The sequence below is a fragment of the Nasonia vitripennis genome, chromosome 1 (assembly GCF_009193385.2).
Source record: "Nasonia vitripennis strain AsymCx chromosome 1, Nvit_psr_1.1, whole genome shotgun sequence".
In the NCBI taxonomy this organism is placed as follows: domain Eukaryota; kingdom Metazoa; phylum Arthropoda; class Insecta; order Hymenoptera; family Pteromalidae; genus Nasonia; species Nasonia vitripennis.
The window spans coordinates 5,602,416-5,629,013 of NC_045757.1; the positions used below are offsets into that span (position 1 = coordinate 5,602,416).

A 26,598-nucleotide genomic window follows, 5' to 3' on the forward strand; every position below is an offset into this window, starting at 1 on the left:
GAGAACACATTTTATTGAGTTTAACTAGGTGATCATTTATCTACTTTGCTTTTCCATCGAGTTGTGTCTGAAACGTCAAAACTAAGTTTATCATGTCGTCGTCGTCTCAAGTCCTGAAGCTTCGCAAGACCATAAAAAAGGAGAAAGCGCTTCTCACCATCTGCAAACGTCGAACGTTATAAAATAACATTGATTGGGCACTTCGTTCATTGAGACTTACTGCACCGAAGGTCTGAATGGAGAGTGGGATAAAGCCGCCGGCTGTCAGTTGAATCGGTTTCTGGGCTCTCATCATCATGAAGTATAGTATCCGATTGATCCTTTCCCGGTGACTCGATGCGAATGGCTGCAAGCTCGCGAAGTAGGCGGCGGTTCCGACGGCTTCGCTCTTTTCAAAGTACAGGAATTAAAGTGCGCTATTATACGTAGGAATGTATATGAGAGATTTCTTGGTTATACCTCATTGATGAGAAATTCCGGAGCCCACTGGCAGGCAAAGAATTGAAACAGATTGAGGGACAGTATCGCCGCGAACTTGAATTTGCCTTCGTCGTTCTGTTTGATTTTCAACACGTCATATTCTCAACAAAAGACCAGGGGTGATAAAGGAATATTTACCTCGAGAAGCTTGATACCGGTGATGGACAGGTTGTAGATGGGGCAGAAGCAGGAGAAGAGAAAAAGCATCCGCGTCATTCGATCCACTTCCTCGCAGAATCTACGGTTAGTAAAATCAACTTGAAAATCAGACATCCCGCAACTATAACATCCACCCAACTCCCATCATGATCTGCTGATGAAAACGCGCGCAATCGGTAACCCTCTTGAAAGCAGCCTCGCCCTTCGCGTCCGAGTCATCGTAACTCCCTGCGAGGTTCAACAGTCGATTTTGGATCGAGCGCAAGTATCCGCAAGCCATCATGATCAAGTACAGCGAGACTGTCTCAACACTGGCGAACATCGTGTTGACGAAATAGACCACGACGATCTGCATCACGTACACAATGCTGAACGCCGGCTCCTCCTGAATCTCCAGGAAGAACCTGTAGGGCAGCATCCTTCTCTCGGTGCCGTTGGCTTCCAATGGCGGCAGTCTGATGAAGTGCGCTGTTATGACGTAGAGCGTAGCCACTGCCAGCACGTTGATGAGTATGAGCTGTCGAAAGAAGTGGCCTTTGCGCTCGAACTGCCGCACGACCATGTCCTCACCGACTTCGAGGTACTCCCAGAGCCTCTCGCAGAATTCGATGAGACGACAGAGCTGCACTCGCTTGAAGCAGACCACGAGGTATCGTAGGCAGAAGGCGTTGACGGCTACCTCCTCGCAGATGTACTCGACGTCCACCTCGTGACGTATGATCATGCGAATCCCGAAGCCCGTCCACATCGAGTTGAATATGACGACGCTCACGTGATCCCAAAGCTGAAGCAACAGGCTCAAAGGGTGAGAGAAGCTCTTGTCCTTCAGTTGGAGGAACGAAGCCAGTCGCAGAAACCACAGATGCGACAAGGAGATCGACAAGAATGTGTAGGTCTCGGTAGCCTCGGGCTTGGCATTATCCATTTCGGTTGTCATGTTAGAAGATGTATCTCTATACGAGACTGTATTCGTCGTCAGTTCGCTTCTTACTGGCGTCTTGAAAATGTGCTGGAAAAGTATCTTTGAACATTTATGAGAACTTCAATGTTTCTGGCGAAAAAACTCGATAATGTCCGGAGCGAGTATTAATGAGCGTTCGCGCATTCCTGTTTTTAGTAGGGCTTTCGTGTTTTATTGATACGGTACGTATGTACACACGGTATACGGGCCACTCTTTGTTTCCAAGGCTGCGTCGTTGTCAGTCGTGTTGCGGAGCTGCTCAGTCTAAGACGCCATGAACCACTGTTTGATCGGGCTCGGGCTTTTACGATAAGTCATCGTAGAATAACTCAACTGTTCTAAAGCAACCACTACGATCTCATCGAATACTATAACAAGAATTTCTTTAGCCTCATATTTTTGTTGTATCAACTTATCAAGGTTCATGGTGGTCATAGTTCAGCTTGCTATCGATGTCCAACAACAGATGATGGAGAAGCTTATTTCTGATAGGTTTATGTTGTACTACAAACAAAAACGATTACTGTGAGTATCTATTTATGTCGTATTATACTTTAGCAGAAAACTTATTGGTTTTAAGCCTAACCAAATAATACATTATAACCCGAGTATAAATTTAGTCCGGCCCTTACCACAATTGCCGTATCCGGGCCTTAACTGGCATGTAACCTGGTAAATGTCTGGGCCGGATCTGGTCGGGTCCGGCCATACTGCTGCCGGACTGTACCCGGAACATCACAGTGAGACTCTATCAAACCCATGATAGACCGAGCAAACATAACCTCAAAATGTGATTTTTATTGGAGTTCGATATTTTCTCTTACTTCCAGTATTCGTAGTTTAACTTACTATACATAATTGAAAATCGCATTGCAAAACTTTGAGGAGGTAAAAACTTTGAAGACAAACTATGCTTTCGTTTGTTTATAAGATTTGATACACGCAATACCAAATTTACTTTTTACGGCACCGTATCCGGCCCAGAAGCCAGCCATGTTACGTGCCGTAAAATCTCGCGTGTTATTTTTGGCCCCGGACCGTACCCGGAAGTATCATTTCTACTCGGGAAGATTTATGCACGTTAATCATGAGTGGCTAATAAGTGGTCAAGTCATTACTCTACTTATCCAAAGGTCTTTGATTAATCGAGCCCAGATTTTGACTATCTTTTTTTTACAATTATCTAAACCTTGATATCCAGCATTAATTTCAGCACTGATTTCATCCTGGATTTCAACATGGATTCATCATTGAATCAGTATGGAATCATCGTTAATTTCAGACTGTAATCATAATTGAAATCAGTGCTGATTCAACAATGATTTTCTCGATGGAATAAGCTTCTCCACGTAAGCAAGACGTAGCCACTGATTAAACATTAATTTCTACTTAAGCCCTCTGTTTTGCTGCATCCATGCAGCGAACGACGCTCTTCAAAATTTCAACGTGTCGTGTTTCCAACAGCTCTACAGCGTCGCAAAAAATTTGCGTAAGTATATGGACATCGTAGACATCGAGGAACACGTAAATGCGTCTTGAAATAAAAGCACGCCCATCGTTTATTCACGATTCTTAAAAAGTTTGTCCATCTGCCTGTGCAGTTGAAACTTTTAGCGGACCTTTACAAGCCACGTCATACCGTTCTTTTTTCCTGATGTGATCGATAACAAGAAACTCGTTATACGAACTCAAGATATATAAGGAGCAACGTTTGAATAGATTAATATTTTTATTTTTCATTGAGTTGCCTAAAATATGAAAACAAATTTAAGTCAAAACTCAACCAAATTGATTGCATTACAGTAATGATGCTGCCAGTTGTTGTACCTCTGCTTGAATGAATCTTATTTTTGTTTGGATACACGCGATTGTTAGATCTACCAGTAAGAAGCAAACAATAGAGGTAAAATTGTATAGATACTTACACTAATGCATAAATTCTGTTGCACCGTATTTTATGAATCTAATAAAGCATATGCACTTATTGAAAATATGTTATGTATAATAATGGTATGACAATCACGACAGAGTCAATGAACTTATATGGACGATAGTATCAAATAAGAGCGCTTTTCTTCTCAATAAATGCATATCTTTGAATTACAATCAACGCCTGTAAACTTTGTTTCAGATCCCTATTAAAGTATCAGAAATTTCATATGTATATATATATATATATATATATATATATATATATATATATATATATATATATATATATATATATATAAATCAATTAAATTACTTCATTACAGGGCACATCGTATCAAGTTCTGAAGCTTCGCAAGACAGCAAAGAAAGAGAACGCGCTTTTCACCATCTACAACACATAAACAACGATCGATAAAAATGTGACGTTGATCTTTCTTGCGATGAATATCGATAAGACCTACCGCACCGAAAGTTTCGATGGACAGTTTGATGAACCCACCGGCAGTCAGTTGAATCGGTTTCTGGGCTCTCATCATCATGAAGTACAGTATCCGATTGATCTTCTCTCGGTGACTTGGTGCGAACGGCTGCAAGCTCGCAAAGTAGGCGGCCGTTGCGATGGCTTCGCTCTTTTTGAAGTACGACCATAGCCATAGAATCAAGATCCATTTACGCACATACACGCACACATATGTATAGTTATGTATTCGTATTTATAATAGATTTCTTATACTTCTATGATCAGGAACTCCGGAGCCCACTGGCAGGAGAAGAATTGAAACAGGTTGACGAACAATAACGAGGCGTACTTGAATTTGTCCTCGTCGCTCTGTTTGATTTTAAACTCGTTTTATACTTATATGAGAAACACAAGGAAGCGAAAATGAAGTTACGAAATATTCACCTCCAGAAGCTTAATACCCGTGATGGACATGTTGTAGATAGGGCAGAAACAGGCGAATAAAAAAAGCGTTCGTGTCATTTGATCCACGTCCTTGCAGAAGCTGCAGTTGAAAATAACTTCAAAGTCAGCCACTATCACTATTTTTCAATGAACTACTCACATCATGATTTTCTGATGAAAATGCGCACATCCCATGACGACGTTAAACGTAGCCTCGCCATTTTTGCTCAAGTCATCCTCGTTCATTTCCGTGATCAAACTCAACAGCCGGTCCTGAAGCGATCGCAGATATCCACAAGCCATCATTATCAGGTAGAGCGAGACCGTTTCCACGCTGGCGAACATGAAGACCAGATAATACGAGTTAATGATCTGTAACGCGTACATAGCGTTGAAGGCCGGCCCTTCTTGAACGTCCATGAAGAACCTAAACGGCAACATCTTCCTCTCGGTGCCGTTGGCCTCTAACGGCGGTAGCCTAAGGAAGTGTGCCGTTACGACGTACGAAGTCACCGCCATTAGCGATGACAGTATCAAGAAGTGTCGAAAGAAGTGACCCTTTCGTTCGAACTGACGCACGACTATATCCTCCCCGACTTCGAGGTAGCCCCAAAGCCTCTTGCAGGATTCGATGAGACGACGAAGCTGCGCGCGCTTGAAGCACAGCAAGATGTATCGCGCACTGAAAGTCTCGACGACTATCTGCTCGCAGATGTAGTCGATTTCTATGTCGCGACGTAGGGCCATGCCTATCCCGTAGCCTGCATACGACACGTTGTACACGATGACCATCAAGTGGTTCCAGAGCTGAAGCAAATTGCTTATTAAACGTTGAGAAAAGCTCTTGCTCTCCAGTGGGAGGAACAAAGACAGCTGCAGGAACATCAAGTGCGACGAGGAGATCGACTGGAATGTAGTGGTAAGACTATCCATTCCGGTTGGCATTGTCAGGGGGTAACTAGGAGACTACCCTCGTTGACGGTTCGCCTCTCACTGACGACTTGACTATGTGCTTGAGACGCATCTTTGAAGATTTATAAGAGCTTTAATGTTTCTAGCGGAAAACTCGATAATGTTCGAAGCGAATATTAATTTTCTTGTTTTATTGATATGGCAGGTAAACCGTGCGGGCGTTACATTATTGCAAGACCTCGTCGTCGTCAGTCGTGTCGCGGAGCTGCTCAGTGTAAGACGTCATGAACCGCAGCTTAATACCTACTTGGCTTTTACGATAAGAATTCTGAACATTCATAAAGTTTGTTTTATTTCTGTCACTTGTAAGACGTTAATCTTTGATATTTTTTCAGTGTCGACGCCGTCATCGTACACGTACAACAATAGAAATATTTGGCGAAAGAGAAAACACAATGGAGAATATTGAACGAGCAGTTGTTTGTCAGAGGTAAGATGGGGATATCGGTTCGTGAGAGAATCAAATACAAATGCACACCAATGATCGCACATTCAGTTTATTATAATCCCAAGAGTAATATTATGATGTACGCAGTCAACGGGGAAAATACATTGGCTACGCTGCTGTGAATGATATTTATACAGAAGATTCACTTTTAGATCTATTAGTTGATTTGCTCGTTCGCAATGGCGCTTGAAATGCTCTGGTAATCGTAAAAAAGTTCTAAAGCCATTCGCTTGTGCTTCTCTCTTCTTTAAAAGTAAATCTGTTATCAAAAGTACGATGCTCTTCCAGGATCTATAAGAGTTGCTGCAGAGAGTTCTCTATAAATCTAAAACTCGAGAATAGTAAAGTGTCCTAAATAAATGCAATCGTCGTGAAACTATGAATACCGTAGTCACGCTTTCTTCGCATAATGCAGTATCAACGTCTATTAAAATTTCATTCAGTTTTAAACTTTCAACTATTGTAACAAAATTAATTGAATTGATTGAAACATTGCACGTAGTACGAAGTATTTGAATGATACTTCTTTTTAATCGTGTTGTACAATATTTTGTAAATCTAAAACACATTAAACCGATTTAAAATGCGCACAGTCACACTGCATTCATCAGCTGAAAATCTGCCGTAATGCCACACATATATATATATATATATATATATATATATATATATATATATATATATATATATATATATATTTCTATAATACTGAAATACGTGTAAAAAAATTCTTTATCATTCGGGCTTTTATCGTCGTCACCTACGCCGTTTTACAGATTTTTAAAGAATTTTCTAGTTTATAGTCTACGCGCGCTATCGTTACATTTACATAACATTAATATTATTTAGTTTTATTTCTTTTTACTTCGTCTCGACTCATCATCGCTGACAATATGTGTTTGTTTGATTTCCAGGCTATATATTCGTCGGTTTCTAGAAATCGCATTTATAATTATTAATCTCGCCATCGAAGAAAGTCCTTAGTCTCATCATTATTTGACAATATTGTACAGTGGCTAGTTTATTCATTAACTTTTTTTGATAAAAATTTTGATATTTAAATTGAACTTGTAGCTGCGTAAAGCAATCAAGTTGTTTTCTTTTGATATCGAAATGACTACTCAGTTTTGATTCATTGCAATCAAAGGGTGGTATATATTTATTCACACCACTCCTTTCGTTCTTCATAACGATCACTTATTGCGAGTACCCAAATGCATGTAATATCTAAATTGTATAAATGTAAAAACCCAAGCTCTTAATGAAAGGACGCTCGCGAAAAGCTGTACTTAGTAGACCGTGTTCGATACAACAAGCTTCGTTCTCACAGGATTGTGGTCAGAAGGGCGAAGAATATTCCTCGCAGGGCGCTTAATAGATAGCGCCTGCAGTCAGAAATCAGAGATTTAAGAAATCGAAATAAAAAAGTCTGATAGAGGAACGCACGATTCCGTTACTTGTACAGAAATTTACGTGTCTATTTATAATTGGCATCTCAGTCAGCCTCAACTTTATAGGCTGTTTTCCTTTCAACATCGAGTACGCAGTTTTTTTTCAAAGTTCTGTCAGTCTTCGGTTCATCAACCCTCGTCGTCGTGATTGAACCGTGGCGCCTTCGTTATAGAATCGCGACTCGCGCAGTTAGGCACATTGATTGACGCACATGTTGTATGTGTTCATACGGCTACTCAGCGGCTACAGCCTAGCCGATGATCTCGGCTTCGCCAAGCCGGTACCTCACCGACTTCTTTTTGTAGCACTGGCGCGTCAGGCTCTGAGTAGCCATCTGTGAACGCTACGTTCCTACTCCCGTAGGCGGAAGCCCCTGTAGACGGGGACAGAACTCGTGCTAGACCCAGTACTGATTCCTCCTGAGTAAGGGGTTTGAGGTGGTGCGTTGGGAGCCGGCCAGCGAAGGGCAGGGTAGATCCGTCGTCTCGAAGCTGCTCCATTCGTCGCCGTCGGCCACGCCGTAAGGGTAACGGGCCGAGACGTCGACCTCCGAGCCGCTGATGTTTTCCATTGGACTCAGCGGTATTACCTGTTCGGAAAAAATGTCGTATATGTCGTTCTGCGAGTCATAATCCATACGGTTGAAAGTATTTACCTTGCACTGGGGTAAAGTCGAGGTGAGCGAGGGCATCATGGGCGGCAGCGGGGTGCTGGAGCTCAGGCTGTTATTGTGATGATCGTTGCTGTTGTATCTCTTGAGATGAGGCGTGACGGGTAGTAAGTGATCCGGTGGTCTGGGCAGAGGTGGTGTTATGACCGATGGCGAGGACGGCTCCACTTTGTCCTGGTCCTCCTCCTCATCATCGTCGTCCTCGTCATCGGCATCCTTGTACCTCGAGAGCCTGCACCTGATTGTCACGATTACGCATACTCCGAGTAAAAATACGCCGAGAAGCATCCCCAAAAGTAGGGTGTAGTCGTTGCTCATGTTCGGTGCAATAGGAATCTCTCCCTCGTGGCCAACTGGGTCCATCGGTCCATCGAGCGAGTTATTGTAGTAGTCGCTGGCGAGCCTCACCCGGAACTCGAATTTACCACGAGCCGGCTGGAACCTTGGAGGCTTTTGCAATACCGCCAGTATGAACTCGAAGCCGTCGAGCACGCCGTTAATATCGTCCGAGGGTAGTTTCTTACAGACCAGGTAAATCTGGCCGGAGCGTATGTGCGAGTGCTGAAATCTGTTAACCTCCTTCTCATGCGGCGGGCTCTCGATCGAGGAATATTGAGTCTCGTTGAGTATGCGCATGACCTTGGCGTACTTGGGTTTGCGGGTAATTTTATAAACCGGATCGTCGTTGGCCAACTCGAACAGCGGCGTCGCATCGAAGTACGCTATCGAGAGCTTGGTCCGCTCGCCGTTGTACACCTGGAGACTTGGATTGACGATCATCAGCGGGACGACTCGAATAGGCACGCGGATGTTTCGTAACTCGAATTCGCTCACGCGCGCCGTTAGCTCGAAACTATCGTTACTCGCGGTCATGTCCTGCTGTACGTAGACGACGCTCTTGGATAACAGGTCCGCGTGTTGGAAGCTCGAGCTGCGTTCCCTGGCGTGTAAGGCTCCGTGTTTGGGAGGCTTCGTCACTTCGTAGCTGACCAGATCCTGGCGAACGTTGGTATCGAGCCTCAGGCTGTCGGTGTCGATGCTCGTCGAAGTCAGACCTTGTTGAATTTCTACGGGCTTGGTCACGCTAACGTTCAACCTGATCGGATGTACGTTGATATTAAAGATCTTGTATTCGTGCGTGAATACGCCGTCGTTCACGCGAAAGTAGAAGGTACAGAGGAGCAGAGGACCCTTGTGTTCGTAGACGAGTCGTGATGAATCGATGTCGTGCTGCGTGAACATTAGCGCCTGGTGGATCGGCTGTCCATCGGCAGAGAGCAGCAAGAGCCTGCCGTATTTGGGTGCTTCGACAACCTCGTATATGATACCCTCGGGGCCGGTATCAGGGTCGGTGGTGAGCAGATTTTCGCGCGTTATGGTCTGCGTTTGGTTCTGTACGACGTCTATTGCTTTGTTGATCTCGAGGGTGAACTTCTCGTCGTTCACGGGTGTGATGTCTACCGGGACCGAGAAGTTCACCAAGTTCACGTGACCCAGCGAAAAGTACACCGTGAAATCTATCTGATCCTTGAGCGTGTCCGAGTGATCGTGGAAGTAGGTGATTCTACCGCTCTCAGCCTCGCTCTGCGAGAAAGTCGTTAGGTTCAGATTACTCGGCAGCAGCATCACCTGACCGTAGTTAGGCTGTTTGACGAGGCGAATCGACACGTCGGGTTTGGCGACGGCAGCCTTGGTGCGCAAGAAGCTGACGATACCACTGATGTTGATACTGAGCGAACCAGAGCCACCTTCTACGACGCGCACTGGTGTCGCACTGACGTAGTGCTGCAGTCCACCGCCCGAGACGGATATGTCGATGTTGAACTCCTGGAATTCGTTATAGCAATCATTATAGTCAACATTAGGTGATACGACGATATTAATTTAAAACTCGTAAAATTTCTATACCTGATTCTTTATAGGAGCTGCGAAGTGGGTCTCGACGTCGAATATGAAGCTGTCATTGGCGGATAGATTGCTGAACTGCTTCTTGTGCTCGTACGCGAGTCTGCTGTTGTTGAGGTCCCTCTGGGTGAAGCGATCAACCTCCAGCCAAGTGCCGTCGCTCGTCTCCATGATGATCTTACCCATCATAGGAGGTCTCCTCACGTAGTATTTGACGTCTCTCTCGGCGTCAGTACACACGGACAGCAGCAAATCGCTATTGATCGGCTTCTTTGCCTGTGGAAAAACACTGAGCACTCGATTTCGCTCGATCACAATCCGAACAGGCTTTGTGCTCACGGCGATCCGGTGCGTCTCCGTTGCGTGCTGGCCGTCGCTCACCGAGAAACTGAATTCCGCTTCGCTTCCGTCTGCAAAAAAGCACATTTACGTTCAACTGAACAGTCTAACTCGTGTAAATAGATTGTATACGATAATACGAAAAATTATCCTCTTACTCGTGTGTGTGAAGAGAACCTTGTGGTTGTTGATCAGCTCTTGCGAGAAGTTGTGAATCTTGACACTAGGCGACTCAACCAGCGAAAAGAACCCGTTGATCACGTTCTTCAAGTTGAACATAAGTTCTGCAGACGAACAGTCATTGTCATCGTCGACAGCGGCCAATAAGTTTCTGGTAATACGCATCGATCCTCCTTGCCAAACGCTGAACTTTGTTCGGTTAACCACGACGGGTACCTCGTCGTTGACAGGCACAACGTTGATCCAGACGTCGAATGGTTCGCTACTCTTCGCACCCGCAGTGACGATCATTCTGAGTTTATCGGTAGCCACCTCGTCGCCGTTGTTCTTGTAAACGATCTCTCTCTCGGCGAGCTGCTTGCGCGTGAAATTTTTCGTGGGTGTGTTCGAGGCGTTGAGTACGTTACCGTGTCTAGACTTCTGTATCACTTCGTAGCTTGTGATCTTGCCTGCGTAGTACGACGTCATCGCGTAGATGTCCGCTTCGTTCAGCACGACGCTCTTACCTTCTAGGACGGTCAAGTTCCTCGCAGCAACGTAGAGCTTGTTGGGCATAATAACGATGTTGACACTGAGATTGCGCAGCCAAGTGATGCCGTTGGTCACGTCCACGACGAAGCGGTCGTGCGTCTGATTGGGCGCTGACTGCACGTAGTAGATTCGGTTGTTGTTCACGAGGCTTTGCTCGAAATGCTTGACCGAGTCGAGATCGTCTTCTTCCTGATTCTGCTGTTTGGCATCTTTATGCGTCCGAACTTCGAGGTAACCGTGTCGTGGCCACTCTCTCACGTGGTATTTGATTCTACTCGCCGGTATGTCCGGATTGCTGATTTCCAGGCTCTTGCGGTTGATCAAAACGTTCGTCGCCTCTTCCACGTAGATCGTACTGTTTTTGACCACCATCAGTGGCTCCCAGTAGCTGTCAGGGAGGACCTTCACAATAAAGAGCCTCGAATCCTCTGCACCCCGTACGTTTACCGTTAATCGAAACTGATCCTCCTTGAGCGAAAGACCGATGTGCTTGTAGATGACGAAGTTCCGCGCGAGTTCATCCCGGTTGAAGGCTGAGGTCTCCCGACCGTGCTTGAGTAGCACACCGTACTTAGGCCGCTCGAGAAGCGCGAATAGCACGTCGGTAGCGTTGGCGTAAACGTTCGTCTCGACGTCTATGTCACGGGTGGTTAGGACGACCGACCGGTTTGACTGAACAATAGCGCCGTCGGCGTTGAGTAACAGCTTCGCGTACGGCTGGCCAGCCTGTATTTCGAGGTCGCCGTTGCTGAAGAGGTCACCGTCGCTAACCGTGAAGTCGATGCGTTCGTACTTGGTACCCTGGTGCTTGTACACGATCTTCTCGTCGTCGATGTCCTGCTGGGAGAATCTGTCGATGTAGTACATAGGCTCGTTTAGTCGGTATATCTGACCGTTACTCAGCTGCTTCACTCGGTAGATGATGTTGCTGGGTCGAGTGCCGAGATCATCGTCGGTGTAGAGCAGATCCGCGCGGGTGATGAGCTTCTCGGAACGTTGGACCACGTGGAAAATACGCTGGTTGATTCTTTTCGGAGGGTTGTCGTTGCGCAGCCTTACCTTGATCAAAAAGTGGCCGATGTACATGAGGTCCGTGTCGTCGGTGGACATAGCCAGGAACTCGAACGAATCTTCTTCCGTTTCGGAATCGTCGTGTACGTAGAAGATGGACTGAGAGGCTAACTCTTTTGAGTTGAATTGGCTCGTGTTTGTCCTAACGGGCAGAGAGCCGTTGTAGGTGCTCAGATAACCATGGCGCGGTCTTTCGATCAGATCGAAGCTGAGAGCGGTGACGCCAAGCTCGCCGAAATTGCCGATGTGACTCGTTCGCAGAGCTACACGTCTGCCCTCCTCCACGTGCAGGATCTCTACCGCTTCGTTAGACTTGCCAGAGCTCGGTTGATAGTGGAAGTCCAGTGAAGTTGTCACGTCCGAGCATTGAGGGGCGGTCACTTTGAAAAGGATGCGGTCGTCTATGGGCGACAAGGCACGCCGAAAGTGACGATAGCGAAGCCTACCAGAGTCTATGTGCTCCTGACTAAAAATCTGACCGATCCTGAGTCTCTCGTAGTCGAGGTAGAGGTGAGCAAAACTAGGCGTTTCCAAAAGACTGTAGAGAATCATCGACGCCGATGTAACGAACGGGTTCGTCTGGAACTTGAGCTTCTTCGAATCGAGCACGACCTCGGCGCTGTTGCTGAAGTTGACGGGGAGTCGATGAACCTCCAGCAGCTCGAGTATAATGAAGGTGATGTTGAAATCGTAGGTGGCAGGCGACTGCACCTCTCTCACCGACGCTTGAAACTTGAAGCTATCGCGGAGGGGACTGCTGGATTTGTGCTGATAACGTACGAGCTGATTATCGAGATCGCGACTGGTGAACGTATCAGTGTTCGTCCAAGGCTGATTGGGCTCGCGCTGACGTTGAATCTTTCCATAGACTGGCGATGCGACTATCGTGTAGCGGATCTCGACACGGGAATCCTCGGCGTTGGTGGCAAAGGACAAGTTGGCAGGAGTTAGGTAGGAGTACGAGTTGTGAACCACGACGAGACCAGTGTTGTACTTGGGCTTGATAGTCAACGGATAGGTGCTGACGCGGAGATGATGATCCGGACTACTGGCCTCGCCGTCGCTCACTCGCAGACCCAGTAACGCCTTCGTTTTGTCTGCAAGTAGTAAAATTATCATCATTTTTATTTTAATTCTATTCGTTCTTTCTAACAGGAAAATAAGAAATGAAAAACTCGCTGCTTACTCTTGCCGGTGTGCACGTAATCGATGAGGCCCCTGACAAGCTCCGCCTGAGTGAAATCCTGGACTCTTTGACCAGTAGGAGCACCCGGATTGCTGATCCTCTCGACGTACCCGACGTCGCTATCTTTCGACAGCACTGTGTACACCAGGCTCTCGTCCGGCGTATCGGCGTCCATCGCCCAGAGCAGTTCCTTCGTCAGCGTTTTTCTCGTACCCTGCAATCGCCGTTCACTTTTTTACTCCAAAAATCAATGCAAATAATTCAAACGCTTAGTTCAAATTCACAGCATAGAACAATTTAAATAACTGCAGAAATTTTAAGTTTCAGCATATCAACCAACGAAAACTACACACCTGCGCCAGTCTGATCTCAGCATTCGAGGGTATCTCGAGTTTCGGCGGGTCGTTGACGGGCGTCACGTTGACGTGTAACTCGAATCGCAGACTATCCTGGAAGTATCCGGGCAGCGAGTGCTGCTGTTGCTGCTGCTGCGAGTGATGTTGCTGCGAGCGAGAACCAGCAGCTCCAGCTTGCTGCAAAGCCAGACGCAGTACCATGCTGTCCTCGGTCGTCTCGCTGTCGTCGTGCTGGTAGGACACCTGCGATAAATTCGGAAGCGCAGTCGTTCATTAACACTGTAAAGCCTCGTAAAAAGGATGCGCGCGAAAGCTGACCCCCGCCAAAAAAGCTCGTATAATCCCCGTCTGGATTCTACCCCCCCTGTATAAATCCAGTCCCTTCAGCCAGTCTCTCTTCTTTTTCTCTCCTCTTCCTCTCGTCGGCGGCGCGCATATACATATAGCGAGAAAAGCTAGAGACGCTCGTCGAGCTATATACACAAGTTTGAGACTGCACCATTAAGCCGGGGCTAGCCGGCTCGGCGCGTTTCGCCAATATAACTTCCACGTGTTCTTTTACGGCCGCTTCTCGATCTTCTCTCTCCTTACTACTACTACTGCAGCGAATTTAATCTAGCGGATGAATTTTCGCGCGAAGAGAGAAAGAGAGAGAGAGAGAGAGAGCTACTGTTTTATGCGCGAGTAGTAGTAGTAGTAGTGTACGCTACTCCTTCTTTTTGCGGCGAATCGTCGCTTTTTCAGATCGCGATGAGAGTCGCTTCTCGCCAAGTTTTTTTCGGTGAGATACGCACACTTAACAGCTCGTTCTCGACGCGCAGCGCAGCAGCTCTCCTCACGCGGACTCGGCGAAAAAGTTAACGCATTCGCCCTCTCTTATCGCTTATATATACATGTATATTCTATACGAAAGCTCAGTCGATGTAGCTTTAGCAAAGTTCGGGGGAACTTTGTTTCACAATTTTCAACTCTCGGCAAGAAAAACAATTATCGGGAAGATCGAGACTAAATTACCTCAGCTCGTCGCAGCGCGCGACGGCATTTTTACCCGGCAGCGTCAGCAGCTCTATCTCTCGCGGTCTCATCTCCCTCGAGCGATCGTCGTCGTCATCGTAAAATATTGAAGAAACCCAGGGGGACTGACGCAGCGGCTGCGTTGCGGCGCGCGACAGACTCTATATAATACTGTGCTATGCGACAGGCGCGCGCGAAAGAGAGAGAGAGAGAGAGAGAGAGAGAGAGTGAGCAAGTTCAAAATTTAACCTTCGGGATGAGCAACGCTTAAAAGGCTCTTTTTTTATCTTCAAACATGGATTATATCCTCGTGAGTGCAGAAAGCGCGCAAATAGGAGGGCGACATTAGAGAAAGCGAATTTAAACGTCGTACAGAGTGTATGAAACTTCGCTTAATATATTCTCCTACGTTTGCGTTATGCGCAAATAAGAAAGCAAAAGTTTGCGCGGGTGCAGCCCCCTTCTCTCTCCAAAAAGCTCGCAAAGGAGAGAAAAAAGGCCGTGCAAAAAGAAGCGGTAATGAGTCGAGGCTCGGCAGCAGCAGCAGCAGCAGCAGCAGCAGCGGCTTTTCCGTATAAATAGAAGCTCGAAACCCGTCGCCTAAAGTTAGAGTCATGGAGCGCTGTCACGCGCTCGAGGCTACTGTACAAGCGATACTCTCTCGCGCGTAGTTGTATTTTTGAGTCCTGCACTCTGCACGCGAGAAGAGGGGTCGCGACTTTTTCTTTCCTTTTCATACACACTGCAAACTGTATACCGCGTGTGTCTTCTAACAAACTGACTTGAGACAAAGCCGTTTACTCGCGATGATAACGATTGTTTCCCAGAATATAATGTATGGAAAATACGAGAGCACGCGCTTCTATTATGCTAAAGTCTAAGCGTTTATCGTCGGTGTATACAGAGCGAAGAAGGGAGAGACAGTATTTTCCAAGGACGGTATTTTCCGCTTTGATACATCCACGGAATGAATTACCTCTAGCGCGAAGCATTTTTTCCGGAAGGTATATAAATACACCCGATACACGCGCGCGGTATAGAACTATCCGGTATCTTAATTAAGTACTGCGCTTTCAGAGAGAGAGAGAGAGAGAGAGAGAGAGAGAGAGAGAGAGAGAGAGAGAGAGAGAGAGAGAGAGAGAGGCGCATAGGCGAGTTCGAGTTAATTAAAACAATGCAGGAGTATACCGCACACACACACGCAGTCGTTTGTTTCAATTAAACTAACGTACCCTGTGCTGATAGACGTCGTGAAGAGTGAAAGGCATCTTTGCGGGCAGCGGCGACTTGTCGAGGTGCAGCTGTCCGTGAGCAGGCGGCGTCAGCAGACCGAATGCCACGAAGGACTCGTTCAGTCCGTACTTGGCGATGTCGAGGATCATGGAGATGTGTCGTTCGGCCAGCGTAGCCCGTTTACCCTCGGCTACCGACAAAGGACGCACCGAGAGCAGCTCCAAGTTCAGCGGCAGATTCGTGTTGAACTGAAACGCGACGTGTACGACTCTGAGTATACCTACCGTTCCGCCTTTGAATAGTCGAACGCGATACCTTGTATTCCTCGGTGTAGTTGGATTTGATGCAGAGCGGCTGGTCGCAGGTGCACTTGAAGCTGCGAACGCCGAGCTGGGAGCAGCTGGCTCCGGGAACGCAGGGTTCGGCCTCGGCGCAGGGGAATCCCCAGACGCACTTGGCCACCAATCCCTGGCTCACCTTGACCTGCGGCAGGCCCAGCTCCTTGCCGTCCAGCATCATGTTCCTGAGGCAGCCCTTGTAGCTCAGGTCGCCGCTCCTGATGCCCTTCGACAGGGCCTTGGCTCTCTTGTTCAACTCCGTGCCGCCGATGTAGAGGGTCTCGGCGAGATCGAGGTACTTGTTACCAGCCGGGAGAGTCATGTTGCGCGCCTGGCCGTCGACGCTGATGGAAGCCAAGTTCGGCGTAAAGTCCACCTGCACCTCGTGCCAGCGGCCGTCGGCGACGTTCCTCTTGTTGATCAGCTCGGTTGGCCCGTTGCCCTTGTTCATGAGCATCCTGATGCGCCCGTCAACGAGCTCGATTCCGAGGAAGTCGGCGTGAGAGGAGTGTCCCGCGGCGAAGAGCAGTAAACCCGTTTGCGCGGCCGTCTTGAGCTCGAGCTCCCACCTGGATCCGGAGCGCGGTATGGACCTGGGAATGGCGGTGAAGGCGCCCTCCTCGACGAATCCGATCTCGCTCCTCGCGGTAGCCTCGAACTCGGCGGAACAGCCCCAGCTGACGGCCGTCGCTTCGGTGGAGTTGCGTCGGGTGCGCGCGTGCTCGATCACCCTGATGCCGTTGTACCAGATGTCGCCCATGCAGCCTCGCAGATACTCCGTGTGACCTGTAGACAGCGCGAAGAAGCAAACTAAACTTACATCACGTCTTCACTACATCTTCCGACAAGACAAGCTTGCGGGGATCTCAGCTCTCCGATATGAATATGGAGATTGCGCATTTCGCAGCGCAGCTTTGAAATTTCAGCTACCTCTCTCTCTCTCTCTCTCTCTCTCTCTCTCTCTCTTTCTATCTCGCTGCTTGTCTATCCAGTTTGTTTTTCCTCTTTCTCTCCTTTACCAAATGAAACGTATGCTATACAAACCCGAGAGCGTTGAATTACCGGCGTAAAAGCGAGCGGGAGAGAGAGATGGATTTTTGTTTGCACTTCTATGAGAGAGCCAGCAGGATATAACGCGCACAACCATATTCCCGCTCTACAAAGCGCGCTGCAGTTCCTTCATTTGCATCGTCATGGTTATTGTATACAGTATATACAGGTATATACACCAACCGAGAAAGAGTTCGTTGAAGCTGCCCTGGCCTCCGATGTAAACGCCGAAGTTGATATTGAGCTCGAAGAACTTGCCGGGCAAGACATCGCCAACGATGTGGATACCGTCGATCCTCAGGGTGATGTTGGCGTCTCGTCTCATCAGGCTCACCTCGTGCCAGCTCATGTCGTTCAGCGTCAGTTCTCGCGCACTGGCCAGCTCCTTCTCGCCGGCCCCGAGGTTTATGTGCACCTGCCGAGAATCAATCATTCAATTTCAATCGCGAAGCTCTCTCCATTTTTTCCCCCGCATCGTTCTGAAAAGCCGATTCGAATTCGCCTCTCGAGAGGATCGCCGCGTATTATATTTGCGAACGAAAACCAATATACCAGTGTATACATGTGGGTCAAGAGCTCGCGTGTGCTCGTCGAAAATTGAAACCGCGACTCGTCGATGATTGACTCTACGTTTTAAAAGCATTCCTCCGCTTGCTATATAGCGCTACACTGCAACTGACTCTTACTTCCGATGCTTTGGCGCAGTCGATTGACCCAAGTGTTTTTCTCGCTGGTCCGCGAAATTTTCCGTCCGACCGCGTGCGCGCATCGCGAGAGAGAGAGAGAGAGAGGGTTGCCAAAGCGATTAAATAGCGCGCGCCGAGCTTCAAAGAATCCTTTCAAAAACTCGCTCTCTTGTAAAGCTCGAAGGAATAGCCGCGTTTTTCATGCGCGAGCGTGGCGTCCAATTAGAGGCGAGAAATTCCCGCGCGCTCGCCGGCCGGAATTCAATCAGAACACAGACCGGAGAATTCGCGCTGTAGCATTCCAATTACACCGAGCGCTCGAGAACTTGTGAGTTTTATTAATTTCGCAATTAAGCAGCGCTTCTGAAATCTGCTCGGCAAACCGTAATACACCGAGAGACGCTTTTCTGTATAAGACGCTGCTCTGCACTATATACTGCGACCGAGAGAAGAGAAGAAAAAAAATCCATCAGGGATGCAAAGTAGCTCCCTCACCGGTGGCAACGAATCAATCGCGGCGTCGTCGCTGCGCGGAGGAGGCTCGAGACGGTAATTGCTTATCCAATTATGCAAAATATCGCGCGATAAAAACTCGCCCGATACGTCGATCTCCGATGCGGCGTGTGTACTGTATTACACTCGGTGGCTTTGAGGGTATAAAAACGCGAGATGTTTTTCGTTTTCTTTTCGGAGCCCGCTCGCTCGTGCTCTCGTAAATCTGAGTTAATAAAGCCCCAGCTGCCCGTGAAATTGAAGGCAATTACGATTCTTCCCTCTTTCTTCGCTCGTTCGTTCGTCCGAGAGAGAGAGAGAGAGAGAGAGAGAGAGACTGTATACGCGATTTTGCATATTCAGCTGCGCGCGGGGCTTTTAAAAGCCACACGTCCCCCCCCCCCTCTCACCCGAAATAATTAATTATCTCGAGAGGCTTCAGCGAAGCTCTCTCGTCCATCGGAATGAACGTAATGATCGACTTGTTTTCAGCAGCCCGATGCGGTCATTTTGGAAAAATCGCGCGCGTTCACTTTTACACTCGGCTCGTATAACTTTTCGAGGCCGCGGCGCGGGTTCTCCTATTAACCCTAGAGAGTGCAGTGATTTTACGCTCCTCTCCCGCGTGCGCGCGTTAAATTACGGCTATATGCGTGTACGAGGGAATTGGCTTGGGCTTTGAGCGGTAAATACGCGGAACGCGGCGTCGCAGCTCGAGTTACGACGGACACGCGACGAGTTTAATTTTCAAGAGGGACACGCGCCGTTCGGCAAAGTGGAGCCAGCTGTACAATGCTTGTTATATACCCGTTTATATCGCGCAGCTTCGAAAGTTCGTTGCTTGACAGAGAGAAAGAAAAGTAATCGCGTTCGAAGCGTTGCTGCGCGTATCGCAGTTCAGTGGTAGACAGCGGGAAAAAGTCATTTTTTTTTCGTCGAGCGTTGCAGCGCGTCGCAATTTAACATCGGTTAACGTTTTTTCAATCACGCGCGCGCGCGCGCGCGAGTTTGATGAACGCTGTTTTCTCTTAAGCGCGAATATGTTTGCTCGGCCACACGTGTACGCGCGCGCCAAACTCGACGAGTACAAACAGCCCCGGCTACATCCATCAAATTATTGACACGCGAAAAGAGAAAAAGCGCGTGTTTCGTCTGCTCGAAATTCCAGCGAAATATAAACGCTCTGCACACTTGAATTATCGCGCGCCATATAGAAAAAAAGTGGCTGCGCGCTCTCGAGTCTCCGGAGGATTTCTCTGCGGACTGGAAATAGGCAGCTGTGCGAGGGACTCGAGAGAGCTTCTGCGCTGTATTTTTTTTTTTTTTTTTTGCGAGCCCTCTTACGCGCTATATACGAACCTTGAGTCGTCCAGACTCGAGCTTGATCAGGCAGTAGTCGATCCTGCCGGCAGCCAACAGTAGCATCGCGTCCGACAGATGTGTGCGAAACCTGAATGAGATGTCCGTTGTGCTTTTTGCCTCTTGCACCGATAGGTGGATGTAGCTCGCGCCGTAGAACGACACTGTAATTGAGAAACATTATTTAACACAAGTTCCGCTTGATTAATCGCGTTTTTAATTGGCGAGAGCTCTGATGTTTGGATAATAAATAGCCGGCGCAACAACAAACACTCGGCCTCGAAATGAAGTGCTGCCCCCAAGGGATGCGAGAGACGAAAAATTACCGAGACTTTTTTCTTCTCGCGGAGAGTTTACGAGCGAGCGCGCGTAAAATTTCGAGGGGAGCAGCGCGCTACGAAATCTAAAATTAGACGTAAAAAGTGTCTCCCGCTTTTTTCCCACTATGTAGTCGCAGCTCTACGCGTCTTTCTCTTATTCTTTTTCTCGGTCGCAGCATCAGCTTCGCAACGAGCATCGATGAACACAGCGTTGCTCCGAAAAATTGATCGCCCCTCCCATACCGTCGAACGATTACAGCAGTCTTCGAGCGTAGTTCTCTTTACCGAACAATAGGAAAGGCGGTAGTGGTAAGTATACATACAGGAGTGTTATGGGGCAATGCGCGCGGCGATAAAAGCGCCGATTATTTCCCTCGAAAGCGCGCGTGCGGGCTATTTTTCACTCGCGCATCGCCGATTCCTACACGACTCTTTACTACCGCGAGAAACTTTCGAGAGGAGCATCGATCCCCTATTTTACGACTTTTTTTTTCGAGCGAGAGAGAGAGAGAGAGAGACTTGTATAGCGTACCTCGGTGTACACTGAATAATGCCATTATACCGAGCTGAGCTCGTCCTTACATATATACCACTGCGATTTCGGAATTCCAAGCTCGTATAATGACTGCGCTTTTTACGACCGTACATACACGCAGTATATGTACACTGCGAGGCGAGAATTGCGATGTTGTGTTTTTACAGTTTTCCACTGAGCGACAACTCGACGATTAAAACTTTAGCAGCTCGGCGAATTAAAATTAAAGAAAATTCCATCCGGAGTAATTAGCTTCCTTGAGCCTGAAAACGTTACGAAGACGAGGGCGAAACATAATCCGCGCATATATATTTTTGTACATGAGGCCGAGCGTCAGTCGACGGCTCTTTATATCTATATATATGAGTGTATAAACAGCGCCGCGGTGGCGTTAATTATTTCGTAAAATTGGAAGAGGCTCTTTGCGTACACGTGTCATAAAATGAAGCTAGATTTTAACTGTGATTTAATCACTCTTAGTTGTTTATACTGATTGTTGCAGCAGCGACACTCTAAAACGGAATTCCCTAAACAAAATGAATAAGGAATAGTCGAGTTCGTCTTTTATGGAGAGTACGAGCAAACGTATACGCGAACAGCCTCCTTAAATATCAAAAAAGTCAACAAGTTTTTCTTCGTATCGTCGTCACCTTTCTCGTCGGTCTGGCAGCCGTCCAAGAGCAGACCGGCAGTCAGGAGCACCAGGAGGGTCAACGTCGTGACTCTCGCCATCTTTTCTCAGGTGGACACGTCTTCGATTCCAGCGACTTGTCCTCGTTATTATAGCGAGCTATTTCTCTCTTAAAATCTATACCAATCTTGATCACGTGTAAACAGAGTCGTTCGTTGAGTCTCGAAAAAAAAACAAATTAGGCGCCCAGTAGAAAGTATAAGAACATTGATGATAATATCGCAAAGCAGTTGTATGTAGACTCCTAAGCTCGACAGTGCCTCTCAGTCTTGGGGGCTTTCAGTATAGGCTCGACATGGTGAACAGTCGAATTGGCCTTACAGCATATTCTCTCGCTTAGCTCTCACAAGTAGCAGCCGTCCATTATTGCGCTCTTTCTTCTCTTCTTTCTCAGCTGCATCGACGGGGCTTCCACTTTTGCTTCTCGCTCGCTCTCGTACACAGCTCTCTTATATACACTCGTGTCACCTGCTCAACGTCATCCGCGATGCAGCTTTCCGCTGATGGTGGGGCTTTCAGCTACTGCAGCTCTGCCGTCGTGGCTTCATCCTCCTCCTCCTCCTCCTCTGGAGCTATTTTCGTGCAGTGCTGCCTCTCTCTCTCTTCCTCTCTTTGCGCGTCTCGTATGTACGCGTGCGCGTCTGTCTCAGCGTCTGAAACGTGAAAGAACGAGTTACTTTGACAAGTATCCGAGAGAGTGAGAGAGCTTTCGCGAGGAATGGCAATTTCGGGAGAACTTTTTCAATATCAAAAGCTACGTGTGCGAGTCGCTTTAACAGAGAAATTCTAATCAAACAGTCAATATCAGCGTCCCGTTGTATACATAGAGTACGACGGGAACTATGCGCTACAACTCCGAATTAATATTACATACAGGGCGTGATATCGGTGTGCTTCAATTCCGCGCGAGAGCTGGCTTTGCGCGCTCAACGGATTTCGCTATTAACGCACACGCTCAGGCGTGTATACACCCACTCACGCAAACATACTGATATACGGTATAATATCTAGCTCTTATCTTTTCCACTTTCTCTCTCGCTCACCCTCATAGTCCTTGCGGATTCAAACGGAAAAGAGGGGTGGGGGGGGGGGAGCGGAGACTGCGTCGAAGAGCAATTACGAGAGACAAAGCGACGACTCGAGTGTCGGGTTCCGCAGGATCGTTGCTAATTCAAGGATGGAATGTGTAATGCGACATCGGATTGGATTCTTTGAGAGCTGGCTATACTGCTTTCTTTGTGATGGAGATGCTACCATACTATATTACACGACCTCGAGGCCAGAGAGGATCTGCTAATATCGCATAGTAGAGCTTTCGATTAGCCGACATTACGGATGCGAGTGTATAAACAAGCCCCGGGAGTCGAAAGAGAGAGGGGGGGGGGAGAGGGAGACAGTGTTGGATCATCGCCATCACTCGCCTGGATTCGAACTATCAATCGTATATAATATACGCGCGCACGCGTCCCCGTCCCCCATCTCCAAAAGGGCCGTTTCTTCTCTCTCTTATCTCTCCCTCGTGGAATAACGCGTTCGCACGACTGTACATAAATTCCCGGAGAGCGTATATGTAATATCGAGCGATAATTTTTCCCGACGCGCCGCGGCGTCAAACGATTTCGCACCGAAACTACACGGCTTTATATATATATATTAAGTCCCAGGGGAGCGATTTCAGCGCACGAGCGCAAGGGCTAAGTGGCTCAGGTGAAACCAAGCTCTCGTATAACCCACGCCGCACTCTCTCTCTCTCTCTCGCGAGCGCTCGCGTATATCGGGAGATTAATCAGAACCGCGCTGACGGATCTGTGTATGCGCTCTATTTTTCCTTCTGTTATCGTGTGCGCCGCGAAAAGCGCGGAAATCGATGGACAGCCGGTGCGTATAAAAATCGCTTACAATGGAATAACAACCGCGTTTACGCGCGCGCGCTCTGCAAACACTCGTCACGATAAATAATGAAGGAGCGTAGCAGGAGCAGCAACGCGAGCGAGCCAAAAACTTTCGCCCAACAATAACGGGCCATCGCTCTTTCCTTCCTCTCGCTATATCTCTCCCTTCTCCTTTTTCTCTATGAATTTATGCGCCAGCTATATATAGCACACAGAGAGAGAGAGAGAGAGAGAGAGAGAGAGAAGAAAAGGAGCGAAGGGGATCTGTTTTTCTTGCACCGCCGCGCGCGCGCGCGGGCCACTCCGTCTTTCGCGCGGACTTTTTTGCGTCCTCCGCCTGCCACACTTTTCCGACTGCCGTAAGTACTCGCGAGAGCTCGGCTATACCTATACCCGTAAGTATATATACATTGGGCCAAGTGCAAACGCTCAGGTTTTCACGGGTGAAAAATATTTTTTCTTCCACCCTCGACCCGACGAAAGTCAGCGGCACGTGTCACGCGCGGACGCGAAATCCTACGCTCGCGCGCTGAGAGAAAGAAAGCTTTGTGCTATTCTGACTAGCGACTGTCCCGGGGGGACTGAAAGACTGCAGCGCGGCGCTCTCGCAATGCTTTTCGGCTGAATTTGAAAAAAAAAAGCTCGCACGGGCTTTTAGTACGGATTTTTTTTCGTTTTTCGTTTTTTCTTTCTTTTTTTAAACGTCGCTCACGGATCTGCACGCACGGTTTGTACATACGTACGCAGCTGTATTGCTAGCATTATTTAATACATAGTCGCTTTCGAGCACGAGCTACATAGTTCACAGGCGTGAATTATTCGTTCGAGGGCAACGAGATATTGCGCGAAAATCTTTATTTTTTATTTATTTATTTTTTTTTTTTTGCCGCCATCGCCACCGCTGTGCTGCAGCTTTTATTAAAACGGGTATTAATAAAACTGCACTACACCCGAGCCTCCGGTTATACAACGGCGAATTAATTCGCTCTTGTATATATACAAGCCGTGTATAGTAGCATTTTACTCGTAATTTCGAGCTGTTCGCTGTTTCGCGTGTACAATATTATTATTTGCGTAGTATATTTCCGAGGAAAATTTACGATGAAAATTATATTATCGCAGCAACAGCAGCCGTAAAGTGCGATTCCGCCGCGAGCACTTATCTCCTACTCGCCGAACAATCCTCATAAGATAACCCCTGTATTATCGTGCATAATAGAGGGCGTACCTGTATATTGTATATACATTATATAAATACAGCGCAAAAAAAGCGGGAGGAGGTTTATCTCGCAAAAAGCAGTAGAGACGTCGTATATAACGGCACCTATTATATAGAATGTCCTCTCCGCGTGAGAGATAACGCGCGGGTAAAATAAATAAAAAAAGCTCGCAGGATCGTGATTTTGGAGAGAAATACACGATTATCGCGAAGCCCCCGGCCCATCTCGTATATTCTATATAACTCTGCGACAGGGACGCGCGCGACGCGATCATACGAATATATACACTCGCGGAGTCCGGGGATTCCTTCTTTCTTGGCTTTACGCCCGATTTGAATCTCGCCTCGAGATTTATCGGATGTCTTTACATACGCACATATATCCGCAAGCTCGCTCGCGGGCGCATTCGATGAATGAAAAATCCAGCTATATCCGGACTCCATTATATTCGCGAAAAGCTCTGTTTAATAAAACGGGGAATGACACCGCGCGAGTAGCTAGCGGCCTGAATTAATTAGCCGTTCGCGCCGCACAAAGCCGAGATTTTCCGAGAGTCGTTCATCACGCCGTCGCGTGTATCCTACCTCCGGAAGAGCCTTATCCTGGACACTTCATCCCGGAAACATTTGTTTAGCGCGTATACAGGTATACAACATCTATATATTCGAGGAAGTAACCGCGATTTTGACAATATCAATCTGGCCCCGACCTATACTCGGCGAATTATCGACGGACCGACGTGCGGTCGCGTATACGTGTGCGTCGCTCTCTATACTCGTATGCCTAGTCGAAACTAACTTGAAAAGCCTTTGACCGAACACTGCATGCAGGGTACACAGAGTGAGTTGGGCAATCATCTTTGATTAATATTCCTCTGTGACTGGTTAACATTTCCAATTGAATACTAAGCCCGCGGCTAATGCATATTCGACCGCGTGCATTTTTCGATATCGAGTGTGTGAGAGAGCTTTTCGAAAATGCGAGTTGTAAGCCAAGTACACGTGTCGAGCGCCCTATACAGATGTAAACGAGGAGTTGCTTTGAACCGAGTTTATTTCAGTCTGGATTACAGCTCTCGAAAAAGCTGCGAGCGTCAATGAAAAGCTCGCGCGCACTCGTGGAAGAAAAAATTCTCGTCGCGCTCGAGGAATTGCCAGCAGGAGAAGAGGCACTACTCGTGCAATGCACAGCACACAGCACACAGCTATCTCAGTTTTCTTTAAATCTCGTTTCGCCTGCGCGAACAAACGCTCTCTCGGTAAACACGATAAAGCATCGAGAGAGAGAGAGAGAGAGAGAACGGGTATATATATATACACACGTTTATATACAGTAGAGGAGACACACAGCGAGAGTGTATATACAACGATATAGCCTAGAAGGTGGGGGTGGCTCGCCGCCGCCGTCCTGGGGGGGCGAGACTCGAGAGCTTTCATTCTCTCCTCGAGTGTGCAGTATCTCATGCATTCAGGGCGGAATATTTTATGCCAGTCGCGCGGCCTATGTGTGCGCCTATGTATTATGTATACGTTTCATATAGATACCTCAGAGCAGGTACATCCCTCGCTCGGATAACGCGCCGATGGATTTTCCGGACGCCGATCGATCAGCAACCAGCTCCTCTCCTGGCTTTTCGCTCACCGGCTTGTCTGATCCCGAGCTTGAGGCACTCGGCACCGCTCATTTACCCTGCAGTGATCGAGGCTTATACATATGACACTCGCGACGGGCCCCGTTGATACGAAAACGCGGAGGTTCAGGGACGCACGCAGTAGTAGATGAAAATAGAGAGAAAGAGAAAGAGAGAAGCTTCAGCCGCGGCAGCTCGAAAGCTACTGAGTGATCGTTGCGCGCCGGGCGACGAGGGAGGCTGCGCGCAGGACCAGCGGCGCGGCGCTTGGCTATATGTGTGCGGCAAAGTATTATACACTGTGACGAGTTCGTGGACCGTCAGGCAGTCCCAAGCGCATGGGAATTTTGAATGGCTCTATATACAACTATATACGCGTGTCTATTATATCGATTCGCTTTCATGTACATACACTCGATGCGATGGATTTCATTTTCAAGCTTCGCCTCCTTTCGCCATCAGGCGAGCTATATACGCTCCGCTACTCGACCTCTCCGCAATTACACCCTCGGCATGTGTGTGTGTGCGTGTGTGTGTATCAGTACATGTGCATATACAAGAGGTAGAGAAGGCGTGTGCTTTGAAGCTCTTC

The 26,598-nt window shown here is 47.7% G+C and overlaps 2 protein-coding genes, 1 long non-coding RNA gene and 1 pseudogene across 3 annotated transcripts; 1 reads left to right on the forward strand and 3 right to left on the reverse strand.

The window, feature by feature from the left end:
- Or228PSE (odorant receptor 228 pseudogene) lies at positions 107-1,576 on the reverse strand (annotated as a pseudogene).
- On the reverse strand, positions 3,867-5,381 carry Or227 (odorant receptor 227). The gene is made up of 5 exons (NM_001190658.1): positions 4,597-5,381; positions 4,437-4,536; positions 4,266-4,361; positions 3,994-4,161; positions 3,867-3,920 (listed from the first exon to the last, which is right to left on the reverse strand). The coding sequence occupies exons 1-5, from the start codon at positions 5,379-5,381 to the stop codon at positions 3,867-3,869; spliced, it is 1,203 nt and encodes a 400-aa protein (NP_001177587.1).
- On the forward strand, positions 5,324-6,239 carry LOC116415981. Its single transcript, XR_004226511.1, has 2 exons — positions 5,324-5,622; positions 5,744-6,239. It is a non-coding gene; the product is annotated as an uncharacterized LOC116415981 (long non-coding RNA).
- Positions 5,890-26,218, reverse strand: LOC100114954 (chondroitin sulfate proteoglycan 4). The gene is made up of 12 exons (XM_008214778.3): positions 25,921-26,218; positions 21,224-21,917; positions 19,719-19,882; positions 17,365-17,596; positions 16,109-16,917; positions 15,793-16,041; positions 13,544-13,789; positions 13,191-13,404; positions 10,381-13,101; positions 9,887-10,293; positions 7,964-9,805; positions 5,890-7,897 (listed from the first exon to the last, which is right to left on the reverse strand). Exons 2-12 carry the CDS (start codon positions 21,303-21,305, stop codon positions 7,706-7,708), a joined length of 7,158 nt encoding a protein of 2,385 aa, XP_008213000.1. The 5' UTR covers positions 21,306-21,917; positions 25,921-26,218; the 3' UTR covers positions 5,890-7,705.
- Positions 26,219-26,598: the final 380 nt, after the last annotated feature.